This window comes from Schistocerca cancellata, chromosome 7 (genome assembly GCF_023864275.1).
Source record: "Schistocerca cancellata isolate TAMUIC-IGC-003103 chromosome 7, iqSchCanc2.1, whole genome shotgun sequence".
Taxonomy (NCBI): domain Eukaryota; kingdom Metazoa; phylum Arthropoda; class Insecta; order Orthoptera; family Acrididae; genus Schistocerca; species Schistocerca cancellata.
This window is the reverse complement of record NC_064632.1, coordinates 530,993,149-531,011,756: the sequence shown is the minus strand read 5'-3', so window position 1 is coordinate 531,011,756 and position 18,608 is coordinate 530,993,149. Positions and strand designations below refer to the sequence as shown.

Genomic DNA, 18,608 nt, shown 5'->3' with positions numbered 1-18,608 from the left:
CTTTAATCTCACTTTGTTGGCACTCTAGCAGATGGTTCATATAATATCATTAAAACAAGAAAACAAGTTTATCTTGGCAAGCACTTTTTTAATATTTCTCAATGTCCTGGTAACACAGTTAGTCACAAGAACAAAATTATAATTCATCTAAATATCACTATCATGAAGAAAACTGTCAAATATGTGCTACATGCCATAGAAGTATGTTAGTAGTGCAAAACAATTAAAAATTGCTTCTCTGAGATACGCTACACATTGTCTAGCATTAATGATAGTCCTTCTTATGTCATATCCATGAAGCACAGTTGTGAAAGAAAGAAATGTTTTTCCCATTCAAATGGCTTAAAAAAATTTAAGCTGACTGGGTAGCACAGTGGTGCTCATCTATCTGATTTTATTTGTCAGAGCAAAGCTCGTCTTCTTCTGATTATGGCTATTATTAATATTACTGCATCTATACTCAAAAGGAACACAGTATTTTTCATTATGCTTCCCTTGTAAAATCAAATATTATGTGAATTGTGACACTTCTATGTCATTCTTTCTGGTATATAACAGTCTGCTGACATTTTTTCTCAACTTATCCCTTACACTTCTTAAATCTCTTCACCATTAATTATATTGTATTATCAGCTGAGCAATAAGCTACTAACACCTAATTAATCTTTATATAGGGTGTTTATAAATTAGTTATAAAAAGTAACTATTAAGTATGAAAAGGGTAAATAACTTACAGAAATGTTTCATACAGCACTGAATGTAATATATCTTCAGGCTCTATGCCCGCCTAACATTGTTAGCGCCTGACGTTCCCACTAAGTGGCATTCACAAATGAGTTTTTTGTAATACTTTCCACACTGTAACACTAAGAATATTCAATTATAAGCTGGCATGTCTCATTGATTTACTCAGACTATTAATGTAAGACTGCCAGTCTTGTTCAGTTGCTGTGTTAGAGACTGCTGGCCGACCCTGACCTGTCATCCTAAGTGGTACACAGCCAGTTTCAGGGAAACTAGTACCAGTTAATAACAGTTTGTCATTGAGACGGCAGCTTGTGATATTTTGTCCTGAATTGTAACTGAACTGTAGTAGCAGATTTGGATTCATGAAACCTTAACCAACACTGTGCATGTTCTGCACTGTTATACAACTCCATGATGTCTGTTAGAATAACCAGTTCGTGCATGCCACCTAGTGTGAATATTGGGAACTAATGTATTAGGTGGGAATAAAATGAAGCTATACTGCATTCAGTGCTGCATTAGACATTTCTGTAAGTTATTTACACTTTTCACAATTAAAGCTTACTTTTGTAAACTAATTTATAAATGGCATGCATATCATGTTCACAAAACCCACATGAAAATATGCACTAAGACTACTATTTTCAACAAGAAAATTAGTTATTCTGTTACTGTTTTGCTTTTAAACAAAACAGAATTTTATAAAAACTGAGATGAAACAACTACTAGGAGGCAGATGGAGTGTTACAGGCATGCTAACAGCATTTGAAGCTTTGTCAGTTTGAAACTAGATGAAAATTTCTGGTCCTCCTGACACAACACTAGTGAAAGTGCAGTTTTCCTAGGGAAATTATATAACCATTATGGGATATTTTATTTGAAAAAAAAAAAGATTCTGAGGAATGGTAATAGCTGGTGAACTATGATTTTTGTTAAGTGACTAGGAATGCCTTTTAGTAATTCATAAAACATCAGTTTTTCGGAAGTATAAATTGTACACAATCAAATGAAGTGTGTCCTGAATATGTAATACTTTCCCTAGGAAATTCTGCAATTGTAGTATGTGTAGCTGTCTGCTTGTTAAGAAAAACCACTGGAAATATTTTTCACATCCACATTTCAGTGCCTCCAGTGGCTTTCAGAGAATAAAAAACATTTTAAACTAATATATTTAGTAGATACATCATTCTATATATATATATATGCACTTCTGGTCACCTGATTCTAGATTTAAAAAATATGTTTCAGTTTGTAACTCAATAATATTTTATTATTGAAATTTTCAGTTGAGCAACCTAATCAAGAATATGGCAGAGTAATGGGACACTTACTATCAACAGCATTTTTATGGCAAATGTTAGAAAATATCACTGTGACAGCAATAACAGGGATTGTTTCAGTGGAAAATAAATGTGGCTGCCCACTTCCTTGTTAAATACTAGCAACATACAGCAAAAATTATCCATACAATATTTGCATTTTTCCTTTCAATGACAAATCATTGCAGTTTTATGCCCTTTATCTCCATTATTTTAATATCTGGTGCTTAGATCTGAACCCATGTTTAACAGATTTATCACATGCATTATAGTGCATTTGTGTGGAACTGGCAGAAATATTTTCTGTGGATATGACACAAGTTAATTTACATTGGATTTTGACATCAGATATAATTGTAAAGCTAGCATTACCTTATGTCTTGTAATATTAATTTTGACAGTTCATATCTAACAGAGACTGCGCAGGTAACAAATGGAACTGGAAACCCATGAAAAACCTAAATCAAACTTGTCAATCAGGAAACACAGTCTATTCAAAGTTTAGTCTTTATTAAAACTGCAGTTCTTATTAAAACCTCTGTTGGAGAACTTAATAGAAGGTGTAGATACAGAAAAAACAAACCAGAAATCCCTTCGAAAATCAGTTCTATTATATCTCTGCAACTACATCAGTAAAGTTAATAGATACTTACCCCTCTTACAACAAACTTTCTTCATAACAAACCTGGAGAATGCATTATCAGATTCTGTTACATTGTTTATTCAGTAATATTGTGATAGGGGAATTACAAACAGAAAACAACTTTAAGTTACAAATTTAGCATATAATGTATGTACATATAAAACAGTCATAGCTACAGTTAATAATAATGGACATAACCAAAATAATATGATTTCTTCTGACTTTGGCTGTACACATTATAAAATTAACTAAGCTCACTGGACAAAATTAGTCACCCCATTTGAAGAACAGACAGGCCATTTGGGAGCCCTGTAGATGGTGCTGAACTGCTGCCCAGTGGTCATGTAACTCTCAACTACGAATGTAAATCATGGCAATATGTACCAGTGAGCTGTGCAGAACCAGCTCAGAAGATGGGCTAATATGACAGAATGGTAGAAAAGAGTTATTGTATTTGGACATACCCATACCCACACTGTGAATGCTGTAGTCCAGTTTGTTAGTGTATCAACATGAACTGTCAAACATGTCTATAAGGATTGATGTACCAGCTGCAGCCATCTTACACAGTGTGTGAACAGTAGTAGTAGAAAAGAACCCGACAACAGGGAACAGAGATGAGTATCATGATTTACCAATGACAGCCTGTTCCAAAACTGGACAAGACTTGCTGCTGTCAGTGAGTGCAGGTTCTTCTCAACAAGTTTCTGTGTGAACATTGTGAACTGAGCCGCACGCAATGGACATTTGGAGTCATGTACCTTATTAAAAACCATTTCTCACAGATGCACATAGAGCTGCATGGTTTCAGTAGGCCACACAACACAGATATAGCACAGTAGATAACTAGAGGCACGTAGTGTGGTCTAATGTGTTTGGGGAGTGTTTTTTCATACCATGACTTGGGCTTACTCATTCAAGTTACCTTGAACATGAACTAGAATATTTATTTTGACATTCTTGGTGACCAAGTGTTGCACTTTCTTCTTGATGATGAGCATTCTGTGGACCGTCTAGTCTTCCAAAATGACAACAGCCATGTTCACAAGCTGGACGCGTATGTTCCTTATTTGCCAACACTCAGGCATCCTGTCACATCTCTGGGCTTCCACAGAATATGTGTGGGATTATTTGAAACAGTGTCTGAATTGTAGCAATCACTATCCCCATAACACAGTAGCATCACAGGATCTAACCTATGGGTTCTTCAGTTGGATATGGCATACCTGGAAAAACTCTTGGTCTCACTTCCTCATCAAACTGAGTCCACTATCAAAGACAGAGGTGGTGTTACATGGTATTAGTTTGATGTTCCCTGAGCTTGACTAATTTTTTGTCCAGTGTGCTTCAAAGTAATGAATGGAAGTATCTTTGACTTACATCATCACAGTGCTGTAGAGACAAACGAAATCTGAACAACAGAAAACAATTTCTATATTAACTTGTCTACACAACAGTAAAAATCTTATTCCAAAAATAGTTCTTACTGAAGAAAACAATTTCTGCATCTTCTAAACTGTGTGGCACCAGCAGAGTTGCATTTTTGCATACCAGCTGTGTGAACATTTTGAACTTCAGTATATAAACTTGAAAGTGGCGTGCTGTTCTATACTGGAAGTAATGCAGTCTTGTTTAAGTAAAAAATTGTAAATTAGGGGACAGTGCTCTTCAAAAATTTACTCGTTAAAGAGACCTGTATGTAGTTTTTTACTGTTTACTTTAAAACTCCAGCTATTACTGTGGTATTATAAATTGCTGCATAACATATGGAAAAGGTAGATTACTACTTACCACAAAGAGGATGCACTAAGTTGCTGACAGGCACTATGACAAAGAATGCTACAGATGTTCATCTTTTGGACTACATCCTGCATCACAAGTAGAAAACACACATAAATTCACACAAACTCAACTCACAACACATGGTCATCATCATTTTGTGGATGCTAAGCCCTGAGTGCAACTGTGTCTGAGGTGAGCAGCAGACTAGGAGGAATAGGTAGTTGGAGTATGGAAAAGGTTTGGGGCTGTGAGGAGGCAGAAGGGGGGGGGGGGGGAGGGGGAGAGAGAAAGAGAAAGAGAGAAGGGAAGAGGGCTGTGTATGTGAGTTGATGGGATGGAACGGGAGTGTAGTACTGAAACTGATGTGTGAGCAGGAAGGGGAATAGGCAAGTGGGGGAAGGGAACTAAGGGAGGTTGAGTTCAGGAATGTTGTGACAATGAAGGATATGCTGCAGAGAGAATTCTCACCAGCACAATTCAGATAAGCTGGTGTTGGTGGGAAGAATCCAGATGGCACAGGGTTTGAAGCACTTACTGTAGCGAAGCACATTGCGTTGGGCGGCTTGCTCAGCAACTGGTTGGCCCAGCTGTTTCTTGGCAACAGTTTGGTGGTGGCCTCATGCGGACAGACAGCCCATTTATAATGTGGCACAGTGGCTGCAGCTTAGTTAGTAGATCAGATGGCTACTTTCCAAGGTGGCCCTGCCTTTGATGGGGTAGGAAATGCCTGTGACAAGACTGAAGTAGGTGGTAGTGAGAGGATGTATGATACAGGTCTAGCATCTAGGACTATTGTATGGATATGAGCCACGAGGCAAGGGGCTTGTAGCTCGAATTTCTTCAGCTGGTGGAGCATCAAGGACTATTGTAGGGATTTGAGCCATGGGGCAAGGAGCTTGTGGGTGGAATTTCCCTCACCTGGCAGATGTATGATACAGGTCTAGAATCTAGGACTATTGTATGAATATGAGCCATGAGGCAAAGTGCTTGTAGCTGGAATTTGTCACAGATGGCAGAGGCTCTTCACCAGCTAATACTAGTGGTTCCCAACCACAGTGGTGGGGCCTTTGTCAGCACAGAGGATTATAAGATCAGGATCAGTTCTTAGGTTGTGGATTGCGGTTCTGTCTGCAGATGTGAGGTTTGCTTCCATGTTGAGGAATTTATGGAATGATGGTGAGTCAAGGTTTGAGGTTAGCAAATTCTGAAAAGTTAACAGGTGAATTATTTGGGGGCAGTGGATGTGAATCACAAACAGATCTAGAAACAGATCGCCATGACTTGCCTCCCCAGTTAGCTACCATCCCCCACATACCCACTATCCAACCATAAATGAGCACTCCTCTTGTGACTCAGTACCACACAGACTGGAGCAACTGAATTACATTCTCCTCCAATGTTTTAACTATCTCTCATCACGCCCTGAAATGAGAAATATCCTCCCCATTATCCTACATACCCCTCCCACAAGAGTATTCCTCCACCCACCCGACCTAAGCAATATCCTTGTCCACTGCTACTCCAGCCCTGCTCCTAACCCCGTGACTCATGGCTCACATCCCTAGAATAGACCTAAACGCAGTACCTGTCCTATACATCCTCTCACTACGACATACTCCAGTCCTGTCACAGGCATCTCATATCCCATCAAAGGCAGGGCCACCTGTGAAAGCAGTCATGTGATCAACAAATGTAACTATAATCACAGAGCGACAATCTACATAGGCATGAGTAAGTACTAAAATGCTGCCTGTCCAAATGAATGGTCACCGCGATACTACAAACAGTGGCAAGAGACAGCTGGACCACCCAGTTATTGAGCATTCCACCCAATATGATGTGCTTCACTTTAGTGGCTGTTTCATATTCTGTCCCATCTGGATTCTTACCACCATCACTGCCTTTATTGAACTGCACTGGTGGGAACTCCCCTTGCAGCATATCCTTCATTCTTGTAACCTCCCCAGTTTCAGCCTTCATTAGTCTGTGTCCTCCATTTGCCTATTCCCTTCCCTGTTCCTGCTCCAGTACCATACACGCCTTCTATCCAGCCAACGGACGTGCATAGATGTCCCACTCCCCCTCTTCCTGCAGCACAGCCTCCAGATGCAGCACCCCCTCCCCCCCCCCCCCCTCATGCCCTGCTATCCCTCCTTCTCCTAGCCATGAGGCTCTTCCATATCCCCAATTTCCATATACCAACTAGGTTGCTGCTCACCTCAGACACAGTTGCAGTCAGGGCTTAGTGCCTGGGGACAACAGTGGCCATGTGTGTGATTTGTGTTTGTGTTTTCTATGTCTTATGAAGGACATAATCCAGAATATAAATATATCTAGCATTCTTTTCATTTTTCCTATGTGTGTGTCAATGCTTTCTCTATGTGGTGAACAGCAGTCTATCCTTTCCATATTGTTGTTCCATACTGAACATTCCTCTGTTTGACTACATAAGTTATTTCGGAAATCAGGTATCAAGAGTTCAGCTTTTATTTAAAATGCAACATTATGAGTCCTTCAACAATAAATCGTTCTTGTGCATAAGTGCTTGCTAAGGTCTTTCTGTGAATCACTTTGAGATGTAAAGTGATAGTATGTGTCTCATTACACATTTAACACAAACTATAAAATGTGTATAGTATAGATAAAACAGACTTCTAGGCTGGTTGTAGTGCATTCTATATGTCAGTGTTTTATTTTAACTATCCCACAGTCCTGTTATGCAGAAAATGAGATAAGTTGTGTAAGCCAACCGGTTGCAACAAGATTTTGTTTTAACCTTTATTTCGACCCTGATATGTGAGTCTTCATCAGAAACCTAACAAATGCAATTAGTAACAGATGATTATATTTATGAGCCAATTGCTCTCATCAAATAAAATACTTAGGAAGAAGATAATATTTAAACCATAAAAAATTACAGACATTGGAACTGACATAAAATTGTTAGTTATCAGGAAAATTATAGCTACATGGCATAGCACACTATATGCCACTAAGTGATACAAGTGGAAACAGGCACTGGAGGTGGCATCAGACTTTATCTTCTTATGAAGTATTTTATATGATGAGAGCATTTTGCTCATACATCATTTCATCTGTTACTTTATGTAATTATTTGGATTTTCTGATGAAGACACCCACAGTCATTGTCAAAGCCAGGTTAGAGTAGTAAAATCTTGTTTCAATTGGTTGCCTGCACTATATGAATCATAAATTATGTACTAAAACTCTTTAAAAATGACTAATGTCCTCCTTCCAAGTAAAGCTGTATGAGATGAAGCAGACCATAAAAGCTTGGCTATCCTTAGATGCCCAAACATCATGAATTAAAATCTAATGGTAATGATCCAGTCTTCATTTTTCTCAGCCTCTACTGTCTTTCTTTTAGTTTGTTGTATCCATTCACTCAGTCTGTGACTCTCTTCTTGGCTCTCTTTTATCCTTAGTATGAAAAGAGTTCAAGAATGTGTCCTTGGTGATTTCTGTCTTAAGAGTATTAGGCCATGGTGCAAGGTTTATTTCTGTACCTAACTATCATATCTTAATGCTGGAGAAAACATCAGAGGCTATAAAGATTCAGATAGCAATTCAAGAAGTTTAAGGCACCAGAGTGTGTAAATTATAAAAATAGCAAACACAAACATCTGGTGTGAAATCAGAAAGAAATATTTATAAAAAAGGCCATTAAAATCATTTATGCAAATTAAACTACAAAAACATTACAGTTACTATGGATCGCACTCTCTGATAAATCATCTCTAAAACGTTTGTAAAGAATAACCTTATTAGCTTTTAACATCTACAATGATATGAATAAATAAGTTTGTTTGTAATGCTCAGGATCAGACCTCAACTCATCTTCAAAACCAAGTGTTGAATAGTATCAAAAATTAGTGATGACTGCTTGGATTTTTGAACTAGCATTTTTATCCATTGGAAAAAGATCTGACATATTACTCAACTCATAATTCTGATATCAAGAGATTGCTGGAATTGATGTGATGTGAGAAGAATATGTATGTAGGAAGATCAGAAGGGGAGGAAGATGACACAAGGTTGCAGAAAGCTGGGAGAGGGAGGGAAATGGCATGTTGTTGTTGCTGCTATTATTGTTGAGGTCTTCAGTTCAATGACTGGTTTGGTGCTGTATTTGAAACTACCTATCCTGTACAAGCCTCTTCATCTCTGCATAACTGTTGCAATGATGTACATTCACTTGAACCTGAAGGAAGGGATAAGGACTATAATATGAAGACAGCTACTGAGCCAACTGAAGTCAGTGAAGTCAGGAGTGGTTTTACACACAGACAGTAGGAACAAAGTAAAACAAATATATGAATAACAGGAAAGGAAGAGGACGCATTGGGTGAAGATCTTACCAAGACTTTTACTGATTGAAAGTATTTCCTCATCAACCTCATCTTGCATCCTTCTTGACTAAACACAAATAATCTGAAATCACAATAATTATCTGTATTAAAAGAATTATAATAACAACATTTAATCAGCTCTTTAATTAGACAGATCAAGTGTGATAAACAAGTAAAACTAGCAAATTAAAAAAGCAGCAACATCATTAATAAAAAGAATGCCATGAATACAGAATATGGAAAAAAAATCAGTGAAAGAGATAAAATCATTAGTGAAGAAGAAAATAATGATGGGATAGCGGTAAGATGAGAAAGGGGGGGGGGTCGAATGAAAAAGCAGAAATGTAGCAGATGCAAGAAGTAAAAAAAGAGAATGTAGACAGGAGAAGAAAAAACTAAGAAGTGGAATAAACAAATGTTGTAAAGGGTCATTTAATACAGGAAAAGGAGGTTGGCTAACCAATGTGAAGTAAAATGTTAATGACAAAAGGGTGGGGAACTTGAAGGAGGTTTAATAAAATCCCAGTCTCAACAGATGTTTGAGGGCAACCCTAAAAGCAACAGTGACAGATGAGAGGATCCAGTGTGCAAGCTGGATAATGAACAGCCATGATCCACAAGTCACATTCTATAACAGTCTGTATCACAGTATCTGAGACTTTCCAATAGTAATTTATTCTGTAGATTTAGCGATATTTCTTCTTTCACAACTAACTTTCCCCTTAGTACCCTGCTTGTCCCTCCCTCATCAAGATTTATCATCCCCTTTTTGTCTCATTCATAGCATTTTCATTTATCAGCTATGATATTCTCAAGCCACAGCAGATTTTATTTTCTCTCTTTAAATAAGAAGTTCAACTTCAAAAATTTCTGTTATTGTCATAATTTACTTTTTTAATGATAATCAGGAATCTGTGTGTCATTATTCGATTAATAACTTCATATTCAGTATTCAAAATATTGCACCTGATTTAAGGCCCAGCTAATTTACTTTTCTCTGCAGTTCCTCTATTAGTTGCAAGAGTGAGAGAAATGTCTAAGACAGAAATTGATGAAGGTATTCATTTCATGAAGAGCTTTTCATGAACTGATCAGCCAGAATGATTATGACCACCAACCTACTACCAATATAAACCCATCCAGGCGAGGAATAACCGTTAGTCAGACACACGCATGGTGCATGTAGTAGTGTCAGTGAGTGTGCTGTCTGTGTGTAGAATGGGGAAGGTGCGCAATCTATCTAGTCTGACCAATGGTAGATTGTGATAAGCTAGAGGCTTGGCATGAGCATTTTGGAAACTTCACAACTTGTCAGGTGTTCAAGGAGTACTGTGGTGAGCATCTTCAACATGTGGCAACAGGAAGGTGAAACCATGTCCAGAAATCATGGGGTTGGGTGTCCACCCACCCCTCATTACAGGTGTCGGACATTGTAGGCTGGACAGACTGGTAAAATAGGACAGGCAGTGAAATGTGGTGAAACTAATACCAGGCTTTAATGCTTGGCAGATTACAGGTTTGTCTGAACGCACAGTGCACCATCAACCGCTCCTAACAATGGGCCTCTGCGGCTGGTGATCGTGCATGTGCCAGTGTTAACACCATGATATCAGCAGCTATGGCTTGAATGGGCACATGACCATCAGCACTGGAGGTTGGTGCACTGGCAGAACATTGCATGGTCTGATGAATCCCAATACCTTCTTCGTCATGCCGATGGAAGGGTGCAAATCTGTCGTCTTCCAGGGGAACAGCTCCTTGACACCTGAGATCCAGGATGGAGACAAGCTAGCGGCAACTCCATTATGCTCTAGGAAACATTCATGTGGGCATCCACGGATCCAGTGGAGCTCATGCAAGACACCACGAAGGCCAAGGAGTGTTGAATGCTGGTTGCAGACCACATACACCTCTTCATGATGATTGTGTTTCTCGATGGCAGGGGCATTTGTCAACAAGAAAATGCACCATGTCAGAAGACCAGAAGTGTGACAGTTTGGTTTGAGGAACACAGTGGTGAGTTCCAATTGATGTGCTGACCCCCCAACTCACCAGATCTGAACCCGATTGAACACATATGTGATGTGATTGAATGTGGCATCAGAGTCGTCGCTCCCCTCCCCAGAATTTAAGGAATTAGGTGACCTGTGTGCACAGATGTGATGCCAACTCCTTCCAGGGACCTACCAAGGCCTCAGTGCTTCCATGCCAAGGTGTGTTGCCACTGTTATCCATGCCAGAAGTGGACATTCCAGCTATTAGGCAGGTGGTCATAATGTTCAGATGATCAGTGTATTTATAAAGAGTGTCCTGGAACTCCTGTTACACTTATGATTTAATTATGATCCTTAGAGGCAGTTTCATAACCATTAAATACTGGAAAAGTCTTCCATTACTGGTGAAAGGCTAACTGGTTTTTATAGAGGCAATATTCAAATTACAGTAGGAATGCAGTCTTCTGTTCTGTTTATACATGCTTATCTTTGACACCATGTGTCATCAGTACTTTCTTAGTATTTTCACTTGTTTGTGTGTCAAAACCAAGTGTGCTTTTCACTTCAATCAGTTATCACCTACATTACTTGCTCTGTGTGCAAGCATTGTCAAATGTCCATATCACTGACACAGATGGTGGCAGCTAGTCACTGGAAGTATGTATCATTTAGGCTCCATGGCACAGAGTGCCAACATACTGCTTCTGCACATGGGCATGAGAAACAGTACCTGTTCTTCTCAACCTCCAAGATGGATTTAATTAATCTTGTTTACGTTGTAAAGTAATTTATTTAGGGAGTGACATCAACATTGACACAACATGGGCTTATAGGCTCCATAGCTGTGAAAATGTCATGGTGGCCATGATATTGTCAGTGTTTTGCCTTGAACTTCCTTACTATAGATGTTTGCACTGTATATGACACATGATAACCCATTGGAACCACATTTATGTGCTCAGGCTAAGTTAGTTTCAATATTACTTAGTAACAGCACACGTCCTGGAAGGTGCAAACTGCCTTGAAGAAGTTTTTCAATGCTGTTAAATGAATTTTATCAGTGTATGTTATAACAAAATCGAATTTTGATGGTCTGTGTCTTTCCATGGAGGGGGGACAGGGGGAGGGGGGGCCATACACCCATTTCCCAAAAAAACTGTGACCTCACCATTACTTTTATACAATGTATTGATGAGCTCTGACTGCATCAAAATATGAGGACGTGTTGGAAAGCAGGGCCTTAGAATGTTTTATGTGATAACTCTTATTGCTTTTTAAATAAACCAAGCATTATTAACATTTTACATATTTATTCTTCATGTCTACATATTTATTTCTCTATGTAGTCACCTTGGTGATGAAGATATTTCCCCCAATAAGAGACCAGTTTCTTGATACCATCACTGTAGAATGTTTGACTTTGTTGATGGAACAACCACCTCATCTCTGCTTGCACCACTTCATCACTATCAAAGTGAAATCCTTGAAGGTATTCTCTAAGTTTCAGAAATGGACAAAAATCCAATGGGGCCACATTGGCACTGTATGGAAGATTACCAATGACAGGGAGCCCAAGGCATCAAAATATTGCATATTTCACAGCACTTGCACGTGGCCTGGCATTGTCACACTGAAGGAGAGGTTGCACCATGTGTGGATGAACTCTTTGAATTCGAAGCTTGATTACAGCATGCATGACATAGTTATGGTACACACCACCATGCTACCATTCGGAGCCCTTTTCCGGCAGAGGGCTGCAAATAGTAGACATGAAGAATAAAGATGCAGAATGATTTAACATTTATTTTATCTAAAAAGCTTTAAGAACTTACACATAAAAAATTCAGTGGCATTATTTTTCTACACATCCTCATATTTGAGTAATAATATGCTTCCCACAGTGTGGAAAAAATTTGGAGGACATCATTTTTCCATATGGGAGTATATTAATACTATTATACCTTGTAGTTTGAAGATTGGGTAGAACTCAGTGAGTTATGCACTTTAAACTTTGACTGAAGCACCATGTAACATTCATGGGTCACAATGGAGCCTTAGCTACATAGAAAATCACTCTAGCAACAATAACAATACCATAGTGTGATGAAAACATGTAGGCTACTGCCACTTGTTCATGAAGCTCTAATGGGTTATCTACGTTAAACACAAAGGTAGGCCCAACAGCCTATTAGTTTTTTAGCTTTGCCTTTTAGACTTGTGCCATGTGTGTACTTCAGTGATATCATGTTGAAAATCTGTATTTTCTGTTTCTATCATGTTCTCTTTTCTGAGTATAGTATTCTCTATACTCACATAAGACATGCCACCTATTTCTTTTTCCCCTGTCTACTTGGGTCTGCAAAAGAGGTATGGAAGAAACTACATTTTTTTATGACCACATCATTTCACTGATAAAGATCAACCATTCATTTACTGTAAAGCAAATACTACCAGCCTGGAAGACATACTAGTCAGTTTTCAGCATTAAGATGATGTTTAATGAATTTAATGCTAACAGGAAAACAAGCTGGGAGACATCTGCTTCTCTCTACGGTATGTGCCAACAGCAGGCAAGCTCACAGTTGTCATCTTAGAAGCAAAGAACCTGAAGAAGATGGACGTGGGAGGACTTTCAGGTTACAATTATAGCTTTCCTATTTAAAAAAATTTGTAGTACTTTTGTAAAATGTTTTCTTTGACTGTTGGTTGCAGCAATAAATTTATGCATTTTTGTTTTTTCCTTCTTCATTGATTTTACATATAAGTTTTCAGGCAGAGAGAATTAAAAAAAGCATTACTTACACAAGTAACCTTTACAGTTTCAACTATTGCAATGCCAGATGATCACTTTCCTTGACATAGACATACACTGTGTTGACAAAATCCGTGAAATATGTCAAGAGGTGACATTTTTACAGAGGTAAATTAAATGATACAATTACCACTTTGTCTTAAGTATCAAGTAGCCTTTCAGCTTGTCTGCATTTCTACATATCAGTCATGACTACAGAAATGACTGCTGTCATTGCAGCCTATGGAGATTTTGTGATATTAACCACATAGGCCTTAATCCTTGGCAAGATATATCCCACCAGTGATGTAGTGAATTCTTATTTAGGTTTTTATAAGAAGGCAAAAATATGACTCTGGATGTAGAAAGTTTTTGTTAAATCAAAGCTTTCTACAGCAAGAGTGGTGTTTCTCTGCCTTCTTATAAAAAAGTGTAGGTTTCACTGTGGTTGCCTGCAACTCAAAATAATATGTACAGATTAATTTATGCATTCACAAACATTATCCTATAAATTTGATGGAGCACTACATAATTTGATGACTCAAGTCCACTGTCAGTTTCATTTCCTAGAATAATGGTAATGAATGGTAACTGACGTCATTAAAGAAAAAAAATATCCATTCATTTTTGTAAAAAAACATGCCACTGAAAACGTTGGCTCCAGATGCCCCTAAAGATGTTCAGTTGTGAAATGAGGCCTTTCTGATACAAATACTTTTATGCATTCAATATAGGACTTATGATTTATGCAAAATGAAATTATGATTTATCACTGAACATCAGCTTAATGTCAAAACTGTACTTTTCATCATATTACTGAATTTTTCAAACTTGTTTCTGACAAAGAGGAAGTTGTTTGGAGGAAAGAAATTTTGTTAACTTGCCGGAACTTCAGCAGTTTTTACTGTACATATGAAGAGCTGCTGTTTGCATGGCTTTGCTTGCTAATACCACCATCAGCAGCAGCAGCAGTAACAAGTAACATGAACAAGATCTATTCTCCAGAGTATATGAAATTTATATCTTCAGCTTTTTGTGTCTGCCCTCTCCGTTTGCTCAAGTATTTGTACTTGTGTACCATACTGATATCATGTAGTTGCAGTTAAGTAAGATGGTAAGATAGCTTTTGTTTCATCTTCTTTTCTTCATTTTCTACAAAGCCGGCTGTTAAATATGTCAGGAGGATGTACTGGAATTTAATCTGTGTGATCTTGATTCTGCGTTCTTATTGGACTGTCACAGTGCAATATTCTGCTTCATCTTACAACGTGGATGTGGTAAATTTGATAAGTCAGAACAGTGAGTTTCCTATAAAAGCTTATTTTACTAGTTCCACATAAGTATCTTAATTGTATCATTTTAATATTGTTGCCTGTGATTTTATCAACATGTAAATGAAAAATATTTGTACAAGGTGATTACTTTTGTTCAAGAACAGAAAACTGTTCCATGTTATCTAGTGTAGGGTATTTGACATTTATTCTTTTGCGCTATACACACACAGCCATTACATTAACATTAGTTTTCTTATTTCCAGCATCACCTGTGAGTCTCACTACAGTCTTTGACAATGGGTGCTTTAATAGGACTGGATAAAATGACTCACCCCAGGTTTAATTAACCACAATCCTTCCCACCCCTCCTGAGAAGTGGTATTACACCACCCAACCAATATCGTGGTCTACCCCTATGCTACACACACTCCCAACCCTCCACCACATTGGTAACATAACACTTCAGAAGACTTAGGTGCAAGATCTGTGTGATCTACCTGCCCAGCACATCCTACTCCAGTCTCTTCCTAGGCTTATCCTATCCCATCACAGGCAGGGTCACCTGTAAAAGCAGCCATGAAATATACCAGCTGTATTGTTACAATTTCTTCACAGCATTATATGTGGGCACAACCGTTAACCATCTATTCACCTGAATCAATGGTCACTCTCTGTCTATGGCTTGAGCAACGTTTATCACTTAGTGACAGAAAACACTGCTGAGAGCACATGCTTAGTTTCAGTGGTTGCTTAAAAACCTGTGCTGTATGAATCCATCTCCCCAGCACCAAGTTTTCTGAACTGATTAGTTGGAATTTGCCCTTGCAACACGTTGTTTTTGAGGTTTCCTTGTTTATAACATATTCTTCATTCTCGTAATCCTCCTGGCCTTAATTCCTGTTAATAGCCCTGCCCCACGCCCACCTCCATCCTGCCTAAAGACCTTAAATTCAATCACCCTGCACCTACTACATCATCCTCACAGTCTCCCCCTCCTCTGCTGTAATGCTTTACCAGTCCAGCCTTCTGCATTATCATCTTTGTGTGCTGCACGAACTCATTGGTACCCAGGCCTGTGTGTACCTTTTTATCCCATACACCTGCTTCCTCTCCCTCCCACATTCCTAACCCATACACCTCATGCCTCCTGAGAAAGGACTTGTCCAAAAACTAGACAGTTTTTAATGTTGTTTGTGTGCATGTTAACAATTCAGTGCATCTACTATTCAGTGATTTTTAATCATATTTATGTCTGTCACTCTGTGAGAATACTGCCGTTCATAATGTTTCAAGATCTTTGTCAACCAAAAGGCTTGCAATTTTACAAATTATAAAATTGAATACTGCCTTTGTAATGTTTCAAGAACTTTTTCAACTACAAGACTTGTAATTTTACAAACTATAAAACTGTGGTTATTACTTTTATTGGGTGAAAGTGGGTTATTCCAAGTGAGTTGTGTGTGGTGTTTCCTTTGATTCACTTAGAAGTGTAACTAGTTTTAACTAGTGTGTATGTTTCACGTTATAGACAAATGAAATTAATATTATTTCTGACTGCAAAAATGGACTTGTCATAAATATGTCCATTATTCCTCAAAATAACTTCAAACACATGGTAAACAGAGTTATATGTCAACATGCTTATTTTTATAGTTATGAGTACAATTGTTTCATTTTACAGACCCATATGTAAAGATAGCACTGATGCAGAATGGAAAACGCCTCAAGAAAAAGAAGACAAGTATCAAGAAGTGTACATTAAACCCTTACTATAATGAATCATTTACTTTTGAGGTGCCATTTGAACAAATTCAGGTTTGTACATACTTTTTACACTAATGAATTTCAGTTTTAAATGACTCATGAAAAATTGTAGCAAATATGCAGTAACACCTAATAATTATTATTTCATTTGTGCACCGCTTTATGATTTTCATTTTTGTTTACTATATATGTGAGTTACAAACCACTGAGAAAAGCTGTTATTGAAAATTGACCATTCACTTGTTTATTAATACCCACTGCATCTTGTGTGTGATAATGTGTAACTACTATCTTTGAGCAATTTCTTCACAGCTGTTACTCAACACCATGATTGTAAGAGGAAGTTTATGGATTCATATAGTATTACCCAAGGAAAATGTTCTTTCCCAAAAAGCTAATGAAAGTAAATGTTAAAATTTGAAATTGCAGTAATGAGATGTCTGTCTCACTCCCTCCCCAACCACTTCTTCCCTTTCATGCCCCTTGACTCTCATAACTGCCATCTGGTTTCTGTACAAATTGTAAATAGCCTTTCGTTTCCTGTATTTTACCGCTGCCACCTTCAGAATTTGAAAGAGAGTATTCCAGTCAACATTGTCAAAAGCTTTCTCTAACTCTACAAATACTAGAAATGTAGGTTTGACTTTACTTAATCTATGTTCTAAGATAAGTTGTAGGGCCAGTATTGTCTCACGTGTTCCAACATTTCTACGGAATCCAAACTGATTTTCCCCAAAGTCGGCTTCTACCAGTTTTTCCATTCATCTGTAAAGAATTCATGTTAGTATTTTGCAGCCATGGCTTATTAAACTGATAGTTCAGTAATTTGCACATCTGTCAACACCTGATTTCTTTGGGATTGGAATTATTATATTCTTCTTGAAGTCTTAGGGTATTTTGCCTGTCTCATACATCTTGCTCACTAGATGGTAGAGTTTCATCTTCATCTACGTTCTCTTCCATTTCTATAATATTGTCCTCAAGAACATTGCCCTTGGAATAGACCCGCTGTATACTCCTCCCACCTTTCTGCTTTCCCTTCTTTGCTTAGAACTGGGTTTCCATCTGAGCTTTTGATATTCATGCAAGTTGTTCTCTTTTCTCCACAGGTTTCTTTAATTTTCCTATAGGCAGTATCTATCTTACCCCTAGTGATATGTGCCTCTACATCCTTACATTTTCCCTCTAGCCATCCCTGCTTAGCCATTTTGCACTTCCTGTCGATCTCATTTTTGAGACGTTTGTATTCCTTTTTGCCTGCTTCATTTACTGCATTTTTATATTTTATCCTTTCATCAATTAAATTCAATATCTCTTCTGTTACCCCAAGGATTTCTATTATCCCTCATCTTTTTATCTACTTGATCCTCCGCTACCTTCACTATTTCATCTTTCAAAGCAACCCATTCTTCTTCTGTTGTATTTCTTTCCCCCATTCTTGTCCTTCATTCCCTAATGCTCTCCCTAAAGCTCTCTACAACCTTTGGTTCTTTCAGTTTATCCAGGTCCCATCTCCTCAAATTCCCACCTTTTTGCAGTTTCGTCAGTTTTAATCTACAGTTCATAACCAATAGATTGTGGTCAGAGTCCACATCTGTCCCTGGAAATGTCTTACAATTTAAAACCTGGTTCCTAAATCTCTGTCTTACCATTATATAATCTATCTGGAACCTGTCAGTATCTCCAGGTTTCTTCCACGTATACAACCTCCTTTTATGATTATTGAACCAATTTTTAGCTATGATTAAGTTATGCTCTGTGCAAAATTCTACCATGCAGCTTCCTTCTCCATTCCTTACTCCCATTCCATATTCACCTACTGCATTTCCTTCTCTTCCTTTTCCTACTATCAAGCTCCAGTCACCCATGACTATTAAATTTTCGTCTCCCTTCACTGTCTGAATAATTTCTTTTATCTCATCAT

The 18,608-nt window shown here is 38.0% G+C and overlaps 1 protein-coding gene across 4 annotated transcripts in view; it reads left to right on the top strand.

Moving 5' to 3' along the window:
- The window catches only part of LOC126091949 (synaptotagmin 1-like), a 1,108,877-nt gene that overhangs the window by 1,048,861 nt on the left and 41,408 nt on the right, over positions 1 to 18,608 (top strand). For 3 of the 4 annotated variants that reach the window (XM_049907282.1, XM_049907285.1, XM_049907281.1), the window contains 2 exons: positions 13,374 to 13,491; positions 16,602 to 16,735. In XM_049907282.1, coding sequence (XP_049763239.1) covers positions 13,374 to 13,491; positions 16,602 to 16,735 — 252 coding nt within the window. The remainder of the gene's footprint in view (positions 1 to 13,373; positions 13,492 to 16,601; positions 16,736 to 18,608) is intronic. The other variant, XM_049907284.1, reaches the window with a different exon arrangement.